The following is a 17,043-nucleotide window of genomic DNA, read 5'->3' as shown; positions in this document are numbered from 1 at the left end:
CCGCCGGTGGCATATCCACCACCTGCAACGGCTGGTTATCCACCAGTTGCGGCGGGATATGGATATCCACCGGCGGCGGCATATCCTCCACCGCCCCTATACGGATATCCACCACAGCAAGGTGGGCATGGATATGGGTATCCACAGGTGCAACGGCCGCCGAAGAAGAATAATAATAATATGGCGTTAGGATTAGGGGCGGGTTTGCTTGGTGGAGCACTTGGAGGAATGATAATCGGAGATGCAATATCAGATGTTGGAGGAGGTTTTGATGGTGGATTTGGTGATGTTGGTGGATTTGATTTTTGATTTTCTTTTTGTTAGTTTTAATTCTGAGTGTTTTTATTTCATGAGTAGAAATTAGTTCTTGTGAAAATTGTGATATTATGAATTTTTTGATAACATAAATAAATAATTATTCAATGAATGTATTATCCATTTGAGTTGATTATTTTAGCAATTTCATTAACTTTGCTTCGAATCTAAGATTATAGTTCAATGAGTCGTGTGATACAAGTGGTTAAAGCTCAAATTTATTACTTGCCTTCATTAAATCAAAACACCCTTTCAAGTTTACAAAGTAGTGACTCGACGAAAATTGACCCAAAAATAAAATAAAATACCACACATGAATATTAGGAAGTTAATTCTCTAAATGGTCATCCAAGTTACGAGAATTGCCTTGAAATATTATTTATGATTAAAATATCACTTAGCTATCACCATTTTCCTTCAAATATACTTGACACTTTAAAATTATCTCCCTCTCCTAGTTGGCATGACATGTCATTAAAATCTTTTTTTAAAATAATAGACTATTTTAATTTAATTGAACTTATTTAACCGAAATAATGATCATATTATTTTTACTTTATTTTTAATCTATTAAGAATAAATTTTCATACTTAAAATCTTTAATTAAAATTAAAATTTTTGTTTTTATGTTATGAAGAATACATTTTTAAAATGTACTATAATTTTATTAATTTTAAATACTTATAAACACATACATTAAAAAAATATTTATATACAAATCAGTCTTTAACACTAATTTACATCAATTAATCATAAGTTGTATAATAAATCAATTATATCAAAGGTCAATTAACTATTACAATAACATTAATTGTATATTTTGCAATTAATGCTTCCGCTATTATTATTTTTTTTTTAAAAGAAGAAAGTGAATAATGTTATATTTTTTATCCATTACAAATACTAAAAACCTCAAAAGTCTCCTTAAATTCTAGTTGATATGCGCTGTTATTAAATAATCATTTTAAAAAAGTAATAAACCTATTTAATTCATCAAACTTATGTCTCTACAAAATAAATATATAAATAACATGAGAATTTATGATGATTATAAGGAAAAAATTTAAAAAGTCTAGTAACTTTATATTGTCACCAAACAAAATTCAATGAAAAATCTGTGTGCAATTGTTACCTGATAATTTTAAATTTTCTAATTAAATTATTTGAAAATTTTAAACAAAATTTTTAATAAAAGTATTTAGATAAATTTGTAAGGTTGACAAAAAAATTGGTAAGAAAAAAGAAAATTATTATTTATTTTTTTTTAATTTTTTTAATTCATTTTTCTATATTATATTATATTATAACTTTTCATACAATTAAATATCAATAAATAAACTAATAATTAATTGAATTTACTAATTTAATTCGATAGTATACATATTATATGAGATTAATATACTGATAAATAAAGATCAAAATTTTATTTTCTATAAATATTATTCACTTACTATTTTCTTTTAAAAAAAGATATTATAAGTATATATGGATTTCAAAGCACCCAAATAATAATTTTTTAATAATTAATCAATCTTTAATATCATTAATTTATTATACAACTTATGATTAATTGAAGTAATTTAGCGTTCATGAGTGATTTGTATATCAATATCTTTTGAATATTTTTTTTATTAGTATTTAAAATTGATGAGATTATATTACGTTTTAAAACGCATTCTGCATAACATAAAAAAATAAAAAGTTTAGTTATGATAAAAGATTTTAAGTATGAAAATTTATTTTTAATAAATTAATTTAAAAAATTAAAAATAATATGATCATTATTTTAGTTAAATGAATTTAATGAATTAAATTAGTCTATTATTTTTAATGACATGTCATGTCAATTAGGAGAGTAATATTTTTGAATTGTCAAGTATATTTGGAGGAAAATAGTGATGGTTGGATGATATTTTGGTCCTAAATAAAACATAAATGATATTTTAAGATAATTTCCTTAACTTGGGTGGCCATTTGGGGAATATTAGGTAAATTCAAAAATGATAAGAAGAATCAATTTGATCTATCAACAAATTAACTTATTTATGGACAATTCCAACAAAAACATTAGTAATTTTTTCTTTTTATTTTAATTTATGTGATATATATTTTTTAGAAAGTCAAATTATTTAATATTAATTAATTTTTTAAAATAAAATTAGTATAAGTCACTATAATCAACATGAAAATAATGTATAACAAATAATCATCAAGCTCACGTGAAGACAAACTATCACTTACACTTTGTTCATTCTAAAGGTTTGAGTTCACAAGAATATTCTTCTTTGTCATTTTCTAAAACACCTCAACCGTTGAAACTTGTGTTCTTTTATCTGCTCTCGAAATTTTTTATTAGGTATGAAGTTTGTTAAGTCATATTTGTATGAGATATTATTTAATTAATAAATGTGTTGGAATTAAGGGTGTATAAGTTAAAGTGTAAAATTAATTAAATTGGCAAATCAAATTAAATTTGAAAAGACAAATTTATGATTTGATTTAATTGATTTGACGGTTGGAAAAATAAAGACTGACGACTTTTAATTTGATTTGGTATTAAAGAAAAAAAAATCAAATTGAACCCAAACAAAATCGAACACATGATTTTATATAGTATAATTTTATTTTATGTATAGCTAAAAGATATTATTTATAATCTTATTTGTTAGTATATTTTTAGTTAATTTATAGTTTTCAATGTTTATATATTTTATTTCAAATTTGCACTTGTAAATATGTTATTTTGTATTAAGATCCGAAGTTATAATTATACTGTTATAGTTTTTCAATTCGAAGTTAACAATTTATTTTGCAGTAAATATTTTTTGTATTCAATTTGCGTCTAACCTTTAACCTTATTAGTGTAGCACAGTGAACATTGACATTTCAAAAATAATATTTGTACTCATGTGAATTTACAGTCTTTTCGAAAAATTTTATTCACTTAAAATTTTTTAAGTTTAATTTATCACATAACTAATGAAAAAATATTTGATCACTTTTTCAAATACCGTATAATTATAAAAAATTGAAAAACCCAAAAAAATTGACTAAAGCCAAATCGAAAAAACTAATTTTATATAATTTAATTTAATTTTTAAATTTAATAAATCGACATAATCAATTTAAATTTTTTAAATAAAAAAATAAATCAAATCTGACCTTGGTACATTCCTAGATGGATCCACCTGCCAAGGACAAGGGCATCTATTAAGTTCATCCAACCATTTTTTTTTTGTTATATTCTTATTTCAATACAATTTTTGTTTTTATTTTTTAAAAATGTCTTTTTTCTTAACTAATCTAAATAAGTTTATGTTTTTTTCTTTTTTTCTTTTCAATTTTACACTTAGTTTAATTTACTTTTTATATTCATTTTTAAATGTTTTACCTTAGTTAATTTAATTAGTTTATGTTTTTTATTTTTTGTCTTACACTTATTTTAGTATATCTTTTATTTTAATTTTTTAAATTTTTTTCTTAACTAATCTAATTAGTTTATGTTTTTCATTTTTCATTTTTTATTTTACACATATTTTAATATATTTTTTGTTATATTCTTATTTCAATACAATTTTTGTTTTTATTTTTTAAAAATGTCTTTTTTCTTAACTAATCTAAATAAGTTTATGTTTTTTTATTTTTTTTCTTTTTAATTTTACACTTAGTTTAGTTTACTTTTTATATTCATTTTTAAATGTTTTACCTTAGTTAATCTAATTAGTTTATGTTTTTTATATTTTGTTTTACACTTATTTTAGTATATCTTTTATTTTAATTAAATTTTTGTCTTAACTAATCTAATTAGTTTATGTTTTATATTTTTTATTTTTTATTTTACACATATTTTAATATATTTTTTGTTTCTATTTAGAATAATTGTTTCATTCTTAACTGATCTAATTAGTTTATGTTTTTTTCTTTTTTTAAGTAGTTAATTTCAATTCAATTTTTTATGATCATTGTATAAGTATTTATTTTACTATATTAATTTTTTTTCTATTTTATGTTATTTATGTATATGTTAATAAATACTTATCTATATTTAATTTTTCGTTTATAAAATCAAGATATAAATAATTATTTCAATTCAAACAATTATTTTTTTTTATCAAAAGTATAAATAAAATTTATAAAGTCACAAGAAGTTTCTTAAGGAATAAATTGATAAAATTATCATTTTTATTTATAATTTTCTAAGAAACGGATAAGAGAAGTAGATAAATGAAATCTATATTAAATTTCACTTAACTTGAATTTCAAGAATAAAAAATATCATATAGAAAAACTATATATTTATGTGGGTGTTTATGAATTTTTTTCATACTTTTCATGAGTAAAATTATTAAAGTATGAAAGTGTAAAATTCGAATCAATGATTGAAAAAGAAATCAAATAAAAATAGTAACAGAAAGGAAGGGAGAAATCGTCATGAAAGAAGTCATTTTTTGAATGGCAGTTATCCACTTATCAAAGGATAAATGAAGGCTTATATAAAGTTTGTCTATCAAATTATATTTATGCCTCATTCATTATAAATTTTTTCATCTACTCCCTATCCCTGCCCTCTTATGCCTATACAAGAATTCTGAGTCCGAAACTCAAACGGTAGAAAATATTAACAAAAATTCCAAAAGGGTATATAAAATTTTATATACCCTTTTGGAATTTTTGTTAATATTTTCTACCGTTTGAGTTTCGGGACTCCAAGAATTCTTATAAACAGAAAGAAAAACAAGTAAGAAGATGAATTAAGATGGTGTTTCTAGGAACTTTCTCACTTCATTCCACATATTCTTTTTTTTTTTTCAATCTAGAATTGCAACGATTCACTCCCTTGCTCCTTTCTATGTTTTGTTTCTCATTCATGGGATTAAAATAAGTGTTGAAAACTCATTGGTGAGGATTAGAAAAAGCATGTGCTAGGAGAAGTTTCCATGTTTTGTGTATGATATTTATATATTTGTATTATTAGTGGTGGAGCCAGAAATAAGTGAGCTAAATGTTATTTGTTTAATCTAGAAATTCTATTATGAACGATCTCAATATTTGTCAGTATCACATATAACCAATCGAGTTTTTTCTTTCTTTTTGATGCATTGATTTTATATGATAAAAATATGTGTAAATTACATAAATATCATAGTTTTAATGTGAAGTTACAACCTATCCTTAATAAGTTTCTAATTACATTAATTCTTGAAAAATTAAAAAAATTGAATACAATAATTGAAGCTCGGCTACATTAATATGTAGCTCGGATACATTCAATATTGTCTCAAATACATTAATATGTAGCTCGGATGCATTAAAAACTAGCTCGAATACATAATATGTAGCTCAGATACATTAAAAACTAGTGCGGATACATAATATGTAGCTCGACTACATTAAATACTGGCTTGAATACATTAATATGCAACTCGGATACATTAAAGAAATAAGAGATTTTAGAGATTTTTAAAAGTAATAGGAAATGATAGAAACAAGTGATACAAAACCGGTGTATTTCTGTAATTTTTCTTTAAAATATTTTATTATTGTTTTTAAAGCGAAATATTGAAAGAACAAATGTGTAGCTTTATGAAACATACATCAGACCAATAGAATTCTTTTCTTTAAAAAAGAAGATAAAACGCATGTATTGATTTTAACTTTTGGGTTTAAAGTTGTTAATATGAACACAATTTTTTGATGTAAAATGATGGATTTTTTATTTTCACCATTAGAAAGTGCACCACAAGTAATATGGGATTATGAAGAAGTTACTCAGATGATTATCAATGTGAATTTGGAATAGGTTCTCTTATGACTGGCCCGACATTCAAAAATTTCTAGATTAATCCCTAAACAATGTGAATTGAAGGGAGATTGCAACATTCGTTTACTAAGTAATAGACATATGTTAATAAGGGCTACTTTATGAGAGGATTATGTTCACCTGCTTTCAAAATCAACTTTTTATATCAATCAGGAAAACTGATCATCCGTAATGCAAACCCTTAAATGGGATACCGTATTTAATCTAGAGGTGAAAACAACGATATCTATTGCGTGAATCTCTTTTTCGTCCCTTCTCCTAAATTTCTTTGGACAAAAAGCAATTTTTTCCCTAGATGTTATTGTAGGGAAACCACTACAGGTGGACATGGTAAAACGAAATCAAACTAGACCAAGTTGTGCTAGAGTGTGTTGGGTTTTATTTGCCCTGATTTCTTATCATAAATAGGTTTTCCTTTTAGGAAAAGGTTTTGAATTGACTAATCCTTTTCTAGTAGGAAAAAGTTTAGGACTCTATAAATAGAGACATGTTCCTTCTAACTTAATCAGCATTCACAATGTAGTCTTAATAGGCTTTGAGAGTTTTGGTTAGGGCGAGAATTTGTGGGTCACAAGCTTGATACGTTATCACTTGTGTGAACCTCTCATGTATTCCGAGTGAATTGGTTGAGGTTGTTTCTCTCTGTACTCTCATATTTATAGTGGATTGCTCATCTCCTTTATGGACGTAGGTCGATTGATCGAACCACGTTAAATCTTTGTGTCTTTTGGTATATTTCTCGTTGTTTTCTTACTCGTTTTCGAGGTTTGCATTGCTAGCTTCCGCGTTTACACCTGCTTATTTTCGGTCCTAACAGAGTGAAGGTAATGTAGATAAGAGAGAATTCCCAAAACGCATTAAGATAGGAATGAGATAACAAAGTGGAGAAGTAATGGAGAAACTGATCAAAATAAAATATGACTGTGTTACATAATATTGTCAAACATGCATGATCCAAGGACATAATGAAGAACAGTGCTACGTGGTACATCCAGAGCTATATCCGAAACTAAAGATAGGACAACAGACAGAGACATGAGGAAATAAAAAATAATAATGAAAACAGTAAGGCTGAAGCATCCGATATGAATGCAATCTTATAGAAAGATAAGAATGAGGGTGAATTTGTGGACACAAAAAAGGGTGAGGAGAAAGAAATAAACAACAAAAAATGGTGTGGAGCAGGATATGCATAATAATTGGAAATAAGTTCAACATGTTAGCTCAAGAGGATTAAGATAAAAATGAGCTTCCTGGGGAGGACAGTCAAAACATGGAGGAGACAAGAGCAGACTCTCTTGGGGCACTTATGAGTGATGACATGGAGAAAAAAAAAGTTCATGGAAAGTTACAAAGGGATAATTTGGTGGAGCTGAGCAGCACTTCAAACAGAGAAAATGTAAACAATACAATATTCAGAGGTGATAATCACAATGATAATAAAAACCAATTATCAACTAAACATACTAGTTGTTCGAAATTGAGGATGCAAGCAACATACCAAATTTAATTGAGGCTGAGGAGAAACACCTGCAACATAGAAAAGAAATGGAGGAGGATGAATATTTGAAGTGTAACATTCAACAAATCAGTAAAGCTGGTGATTTATCATCTAGACATACTAATAGTTCAAAAAATGAGGCAAGGGAAAGCAAACAAACAATACCTTTACAAATTACAACAAGGAGTAGCAGGCAGAAGGCATCTATCAGTTATCAATAATTGAAAAAAATATCTTTCGAAATATTAGGTTGGTTAATACTCAAAAATCTTTTGAGGAATTAATGGATCTAAATAAAGAAAAATCATTATGCAATTATTGCTTTGATAAAATCTTTTTAAGATCCATCAGAGATAGATCTTTATAAGAGAAAGCTGGATTTTGATAATAAATTTTTCAAGAAAATTTTGATATTTCTAGAGGGCGCAGTGGGAAGGAAACATTATTCTGAATATTGTGCAACAAATTACCATAAAATTAAGAATAAACAACAAGTATTACATTATTTCAGTTTTATATGCAAGATGCAATACAATGGAAAGACTAGAACTTTGGGACGAGATGAAGGGTGCTGTTGATAGGAAACTTTGTCCTTGGGTTATTAGGGGTGATTTCAATGTTATTTTAAATGAGAAGGAGAAATTGAAAGGACTGTCTTTTATCCAGAATGAGGCCATTGATTTTACATCATTCATTAGATCATGTGCTTCGGCAGAAGTACAAACTGTAGGTAGCAAATACACTTAGTGGATTGGGAGGATTGAAGAGGAATTTAAAAGACTTGACATGATCTTGGTCAATCAGGATTTTTTTGTAGGAGTTTCCATTTTCAGAGGTGCATCACTTGATTCGACAAGGATCTGACCATGCACCCATGCATTTGATATGCAAATCGGATAAGGATATCACAGTCAAGCCATTTTTTTGCTCAATTTTTGAAGAAAACACAAAAATTTTAAGAAACTTGTGACAGAGAATTGAAAAGTGGAGTTTGCTGAGAATGCTTTTATAGAGTTTCATGCAAAGATGAAAAAGGTCAAAAAGTCGCTGACTGGATGAAGTAAATAAGTTTTGACAATATATTTCAACGAATTGCCACTACGGAGGATGTCATTAAAGTTAAGAATGATCAACTAGAGATACAACCTTCTGCAAGCAATAGAGCAGATCTAAACAAAGTAGAGGCGGAATTGAAGAAATACTTGAGGCTTGAAGAAGAATTTTGAAGACAAAAGACGGGTATAAAATGATTTACAAAAGGTCATATAAACACGAAGTTCTTCCATTCTTATGTGAAGGGGAAAAGGAAAAGGTTACATATTGCTGAAATTTACATTAACATCCAATGATCAAATTGGGCAAGCAGTAGTGGAAAATTTTTGGGGGAGCAATTCTGAGACAACGATTATGTGGATGATTATGCAATGAAAGATCATATTTCAAGATGTATTACAGATGATGAAAATGACGTCATGTGTAGTCTACCTACGAATGAAGAGGTTAAAAAAGTGGTGTTTGAGTTGAAGGGTAATAGTGTGTGCAGTCCGAATGGATTCACAAAGCATTTTTATATCAAGATTGTTGAAAGATAATAGGGGATAACATTATTAAAATGATGAAAGCATTTTTCTAAGAACAAGAGTTGACAAGATTCATTACACACACAAATTTGGTGTTTTTGCCTAAGAAGAGGCAATGAAGCATTTTTCTAATCTAAGACCCATATGTCGTAGTATTTTTATGAAGAAAATCATTTCCAGGTTGATTCATGAGAGAATGGTAATGGTTTTTCCTAAGCCTATTTCCCCCACTCAGTCAAGTTTTGTAAAGGAAAGAAGTATTACAGAAAATGTTTTGTTGGCACTGAAGATAATCACGGACATAAAAGAAGAGCCAAGAATGTCAACGTGGTGGTTGAGCTGGATATGACCAAGGCATATGATAGAGTTTCATGAACTTTTCTCACTAAGGTATTACAAAAATTTGATTTTTCAGAAATTATGATTGATATGGTTAGGAGGATCATATCTAATAATTGATACTCAGTACTAATTAATGGTAGGGCTCATGAATTTTTCCATTTAACCAGAGGCATAAAACAGGGTGATCCTTTATTCTCTATCCCCTTTATTATAGCTGCGGAAGTTCTAGCCAGGGGTCTGAGTAGTCTCCATAAGGATGAAAATTTTAAAGGATACGGGTGCCTAAGTGGAGTCCTGAAATCAATCATTTGTCATGATGATACAATTTTATGGTCAGAATTGATATGGTCAGAATTTCTGCATCAATTACACATAATAGGAAAAACAACCTACATAATTATATATTTACAATTTTTTAAATAGTCATTAGAAGACAAAATCTTTTGTCTAGTCTCAAATATCATCTTGAGTTTCCCTTCGCTTAAATTTCATTTATTCGAGATATTTTTTTTAAATACGCCCTTTGTTTAGGTCAGGAAAACATATGCTATAATATGCAAACATATGTTAATTATAACATAGAAATATTTGTTTCATACATAATTGATAATTAATGGTACTCCATTATTTAAATAAATCAAAAGACTTTTAATACAATAAGACAATAATTTGTATAAAGAATCTCTGGTAAGTTCCGTCACCAATACATGCAATCAAGCACTAAGATGCGACGAATAGATAATTTTTATCTCTTTTATATACGAAGATTATCCGTTCAAACAATCCAAGCTCCGATATCACATGTAAGATTAAATACTATATAATATAATATTAGGATCTTGACCACAGTAATCTTACATAGAAATTGTTAGGGGCACATACCTGATAAAAAAACATCATCACACAGAAAAGCGGACATCATCACACAGAAAAGCGGAAGCGTTAATCGTAAAATGGTTCTACCTCCTAATCCTAACTTTATGTTATCACAACCATCAGTGGTGAGATTATTGTTGAGAATATGTGATAACCCTAATGGGTGGAGGGAGGACCAATTTATAAAGGTTATAATTTAATCTGGTACGTCCATCAAGTAATCAATGTATGGACCAAATCTATTCCTTATTAAATACTATTTATGATATTACTTGAATTACAAGTAAACTTGAATTAATTATTCATTAATCAACAGATTGAATTATTATTTAATTACTTGAATTATAAGACATCAATAGTTAAATAATAATTCTTACATCTTCACCTTCAAGCTTCAAAATCGATGATATTAGTATGTGAGATTTTATTAATGAATATTCTTTCACCCGTTGAGTCCTAAAGAAAACCCTATATTTTCATATATTAAATATTAAATTATATAGAAATCTAGGATTATTATGATCAATATAGATTTAAATGGTGGTTTATAGTTTTTCTTTGTTACTAACCTAAATACCTGTTTCCCCCTAAATATTAGCATAAATTAGGTACGGAGTTAGGAGTATTATTTGGGACTGAGCAAATATAAGGATGAAGGGTCACCCGTCAATTTAGGACAAAAACCTTTAGTGGCAATTTCTAAGTCGTAGAACAACCTTCACTAGCAATCAAATTTTAAGTTATTTAGATAAAAATTTGATTTGATATTCATTAAAATCCGTCATTGAGAAGTTTCAAAACTCAAATTTTATTACTCGATTTGCCATAAACGTGAATCATTTCAAGTGAATAATATATTGAAAGAATTGAGAGAAGCTCATATCTAAAAGTTGAGTTGTTTAGAAGAAGGTTTGAGTTGATGTCCATTGAAATCTTTCAACGAAGAGCTTGGAAGCTCAAATTAAATATGAGTTATTTCGAGAGAATAATATATTAAAATATTGAAACATCAAGAGGAGTTATATCTATAATTTAGGACTATTAAGAAGAAATTTGAATTGGTCGAGATTTTTTAAAAAAAAGTCAACTTATTTTAAAAAATGTATTGCGTTAATGTATAAATATTTTATAAGTGTGTGTGTGTGTTTGAAAGAATTGAGAGAAGCTCATATTTAAAAGTTGAGTTGTTTAGAAGAAGGTTTGAGTTGATGTCCATTGAAATCTTTCAACGAAGAGCTTGGAAGCTCAAATTAAATATGAGTTATTTCGAGAGAATAATATATTAAAATATTAAAACATCAAGAGGAGTCATATCTATAATTTAGGACTATTAAGAGGAAATTTGAATTGGTCGAGATTTAAAAAAAAGTCAACTTATTGAAAAAAATGTATTGCTTTAATGTATAAATATTGTATAACTATATATATATATATGTATATATATATATATATATATATATATATTAGATAGCATAAGCCCGTGCAAGCACGGGTCTAATAGTGTGTCATCCTTAAAAAAAGATATATGTAATTAGCATTTGCAAAACAATTTTGTACTGTATATTAGTATTTGATTTTTTTCAATAATCAAATTTACTGTCTTAAAATTAGCATGGTATTATGTGCGCCATAATACACTATATTGAGTAAAGATGAAGTGCTATTATATTGTTGTAGAAAATCAAAGTTGGGGAAGAAGATGATTATAATGATGAATACCATCATGACTTGCAATTTTTCTTTCCTTTCTGTTGTTTTGAAAGTTGTAGTTTTAATTTCTTTGTCAATTGGCATGACCAATTAACTGAAGTTGACATGCACAATAAAAATCATTTAACTCGTATACATACATAATTCTAAGGGCTAGTTGATAAACGGAAGGGGGAAAAAGAAAATAAGAATTCTTTTGTCATGCTATCATTAATATATTACTCAACTTCATGAAAAATAAGTTAAACATCAACAATGCTCAACCCCTTAAATTCTTTAGGTATCGACACAAAAAATTCTTCATACTTCTCCTCTAGTAAATGCCATCTATACTGTTTTTTCGTAGATAAATCTTCAAAGAACACAGGAATGCACCCTGCAAGAGTCCCATCAAACATTGAACGTCTAGTCGGTGTAAACAAAAGCTAGCTTGCAACATTGTCTTTATAGGATCATGTTGACAAATTCGCACGATTTCTCGTACCCTGTGCCATTAGCACTCATACTTGGAGAAATTTTTTGTCATGTTATTATTAATACAAGTCTACAACTGTACAATTCTTTAGATTTGGAGTAGTTATTTACTTATTGCCGGCTCTAAATCAGCTCCAACAATAAACTGTACATGTAGGTAGTAGTGTTTTTATCCATTAGAATATGAAGTGTGTAAGAATGATCAAGCATATCGTCAGTAGTCATAGTATACTTGTTTATACCGTAAAATGAAATTGCAGTTGATGACAACAAATGACACCAACCTAAAAGAAATAGAATTTGCAATCTGGAGCAGGTTTTTGACCCTATAAATAATGAAATGGCTAGCTGAAATCCAATCACAAGCTGAAATAATCATCATTGGTATCCCCTCAAAAAATTTGTTTTTCCAATTTTGAAACATGTTGTAGAATCAAGAGAGTACATATCAATTGAGACAGATTGTAGTCACTAGTTGTAGTTGGTTCTTCAATAACTAAAACAGCTCCAACGACAGAATAATAATACTAAGATGAATGCGGAATCTAAAAATTAGATTTTTGTTACACCAATTCAAACTTCCTAACCTTGTAAAAATAAAGTTCGTACTTCCTAAACTGAAAATAAAGTGAACTTGTTAAAAGTCAAATAACAAATTTTGGACACAATGTTTCATAACAGTATTGCGGATTTTTGGAACAATTCATAGTAGACAATAACTCAAAGAACATCACGGATATGAAAAAATGCAAGTGCAAGCTGATAGGGATAAAACTTCTTTTTTTTCATGGAAAACTGAAAGATAGCTCTTTATAAATTTAATGGTCTTAACATCAAGTATATATATCATGATCTAATTTGTTGGGTCTGTAAAACAATTCGCCTGGTTAATTAGTGAAATGAATCGCATGTATCCTTCATTTGTCGATAGTTGTGTTGTTCGGCTTAACTGATTTTACGAATTATCTTATTCTGTCCATAAAGGCTAGGACAAGTGGAAAGAATTTACCTAGTGTCTTTGTGAATCATTTGTATCCCTTCTACTATATGCCTATGCAGGACTGAATAGGAAGATATTATTATTATTATTATTTTATTATTTATTATATAGAAATATGAAGAATGGACGATCGAGGGCAAAATAGTAAATTTAACCTGACAAATACACTCTCTCCATAATTCTAGAACACTCGATCTTCCTCATTAGCACAAAACAAGACTTTTTTAATACAAGAATCACTTCTTCCATTTCTCTTGCTCCAACTCCAACAACAACGAATTCCATGTATGTTCTTCTTTCAATTTTGCAACAAATTTATTCTATTTTTTTCCAAAAATTTTACCTCTAAAATATAGATTTGACGTGTTATTATTATGTCTAATTCTCTCCACCAATTTTATAACTGATTGATGTAAATATTTATGTTATCTTCACACATATATGCCAAAAAAAATTATATAGCTGCAGATTTATATCTAAGAAATAATAAATTACTGACTGGTTATTGAGAAATAATAAATCCTCCCTCCATCTTCTTATTTATAGATTTTATTTCAAAATTTGTTTTCGTTTTGTTCTTGATTATTGAAATTTAGTGTTTCTTTTTCAAATTATTAATCGCAGGTAGGAAAGTAAGAAATTATATTATCGTTTTCGATAAATTTCAGAAGGTGTTTTCTATAATTCTCTTGATTCTTCCGTAACAAGTATAGTAGAATTTTGGCTTGCAAATTTTGTTTATGTAGTACTCACACTTACTTTTAACAATCTGTAACATCACTCTGGACTGAAATCTTTGAACTTCAATAATATTGAGGAAGCTAAAGTAGCAAAGATGGTTGGCTATTACATAATAAATGACAAGACGGAATATCAATAAGAGTATGTTGTGAGTTTTATAGTAGAGAGAGTAAGAAAGAAGTATTAAATAAATGCAACCTCTGAAACCAAACCAAAATCCAACTTGAGGAGAGTCGTTCTTTGATTAGAGAAATATGTCTTTGAGAAGGGAAAACACAGTGCAATAGCAGGATGTTTTCCTTGAACGTCTGATTTCCATTTGTTCTTTTCTGAAATCTCTTTTCTGTGAAAGCTATTTCTTCGTGAAAGAGGGAATTCCCCAGGAGCATATCGTCTGGTGACTCTTTGGCATGAAAGTTGTGTTTCATTGAAGTAAAACTAATGCACTCTTAAAACATGATACTTGGGGACTCATCAACCAGGAAAAAGATAAACGTATAATGCTTAGTGATGCTTGAAAAAGTATCAAGAGATTCTTCATTTCTGTCGTCTCAAATATGTGGTATAAATTGTGCCGGTGAGTGAAAAAGAAAGACCTGTATCTCTCTCATAATAAATACTCAGGAAGCTGAGTTGTGTTTAATGTGTGTTTCTTGATGAGATTCATGTTCGAGGTGGTTCCCATTAGTCACATTGGAGTTAATTTTGTTTTCGCTGATAATAGATGACGATATGACGATGCTAATGGCATTTCAGACACCAGAAGTTGAGATCATAGACTTGTCTACTATCTTTGGCAACGTTACTACAAAAGATGCTACATGAAATGCGTTACTTTTGATATGTTTTTCATTTTAACTTTATTTATCTAAATTTCTCTATTTTCATCATGTTTAAAATTTCCATCTTTTGGATATTTATGGATCAAATTCTTGATCAAATACTTCTTTAATTTAACTTGCAAAATATAGTGTGAAGCTGCATAATATCCGAATGTTCCCGTGGTGTGGAGGGTAGCTCTGAACCTCTGAAGGTAATTTTGTTTTTATTTTTATCGTATATTCTATTCCTTCTAATAGTAACATTTTTTCTCTTTGCAATCTCACATACTATGTATTCCAACGATAAAAGTGATTGCTACAACATCACTTGAAGATAAGTAACATGAAGCTAATTTTTAAAGTTTTTTCTACTGTGTAGATAGATATTAAAATAAATTACACAGGAAAAACGATGGTTGCTTTACACACAAAAAAAGTTCAGTTTATGCTTACTTTCCTTTCTCCCTTGTAGCTTCTGAACACACTGTCACCTAACTCTTGTTCTTCCTATAGAGAGGGGAACACGTGTTGCAGACTTTGTTCATGGTTCAGTTGGATTAGGCAAATTATTTTTACCTTCTCCAAATTCAAAAAAAAAAAAATTAACAAGTCTGCATCTGAATTCTTGGTGGAAAAAGTTTCTCAATATCCTGGTGAAGTGTCTATACTTGCATTAGGACCTTTGACAAACTTGACTTTGGTATGTCGTATCTTAAAACTTTAGATTTTTAAGTTTCTAATTTTTCCCTTGCAATAACAAAAGTTTCATTGTTAGCTGTTGGTTAGGTTGTCAAGATGGACTCAATGTTTGTAAGCAAGGTGACAAGAGCGGTTGTACTCGGTGATTCCTTCTTTGCTTTAGGAAATGTTAATCCTACCGCAGAAGCAAATGTGAGTGATTTCTTTCCAAACGGGGTATATAAATACTATAATATTTACAATGTTTTACAATTTCTTTTTCAAACCCGCATTGATATGCTTTTTTTTGAGCTAATGGTCTATCTAACACAACCTTTCTACTTCAAGAAGGTAGAGGTAAGGTCCGCATGCACACCACCCTTTTCAGGCCCCAATTACATTTGACATCATGCTGTTATTGTAATGTCTTACAATGCGGAAGCATGTTTATGTAGTTGTCTGGTCCTGTAATGTTTGTACAAAACATTTGTCTTTAATATTTACCATGCACCATGTAGAAATGTTTAGTAGACAACAAGTTATCCTTGTAATTTGAGTATAATATGGTTCCTTTTTGACATTATTATGATAGAGGAAATACTAATGCATTCTTGTGTATTATACATCATTTCATATTGTTGTCAACGTCTACAAGCTCAACTCTTTTTGCATGTTCACTTATTCAGTATGCAAAAGTAAAGAAATAGTCTTTGTTGTATTCATTTATCCAATCTGTAACTGTTTACTCATTTGCTTAGTTTGCTGATGAACGATATATGGGAACCCTGAGGCTGTTGCTGCTGTGTTTACGTGAGTCCGAAACTTAAAGGGTACAAAATATTAATAAAAATTCCAAAACAGTATATAAAATTTTATATTAACCAAAACGGTAAAATCGCTGCAGGTGCAGCCACTTATCTCACCTGAAAAAGTAAAATCGCTGACAAATTTTTTTTTTAGTAAAAAAATGAAATCGCTGCCTAAGCAGCAATTTCAAAATTTTGTTTCTTACAAATCGCTGCCTTGGCAGCGATTTCATTTTATTTTTTAATTATATATTTTTTTTAAAAAAATATGGTATATCGCTGCCAGTGCAGCGATTTATAAAAAAAAAATTTTTTTTATTAAATTGCTGCAGGAAGCTATTTTTTTAAAAAAAAATTTTAAAAAAATGTTAAAACAGC

The 17,043-nt window shown here is 28.5% G+C and overlaps 1 protein-coding gene and 1 pseudogene across 1 annotated transcript in view; both read left to right on the top strand.

The window, feature by feature from the left end:
* LOC107009045 (protein SRC2-like) overlaps window positions 1–431 on the top strand; it is a 1,384-nt gene extending 953 nt beyond the window's left edge. The window contains exon 2 of the mRNA XM_015208304.2: window positions 1–431. Coding sequence (XP_015063790.1) covers window positions 1–309 — 309 coding nt within the window. The 3' untranslated portion in view covers window positions 310–431.
* Window positions 432–7,409: 6,978 nt separating this feature from the next.
* Window positions 7,410–17,043, top strand: part of LOC107024236 — a 19,566-nt pseudogene continuing 9,932 nt past the window's right edge.

The sequence above is a fragment of the Solanum pennellii genome, chromosome 1 (genome assembly GCF_001406875.1).
Source record: "Solanum pennellii chromosome 1, SPENNV200".
In the NCBI taxonomy this organism is placed as follows: Eukaryota; Viridiplantae; Streptophyta; class Magnoliopsida; order Solanales; family Solanaceae; genus Solanum; species Solanum pennellii.
The sequence above is the reverse complement of the archived record's forward strand: the minus strand, read 5'-3'. Positions and strand labels throughout refer to the sequence as shown.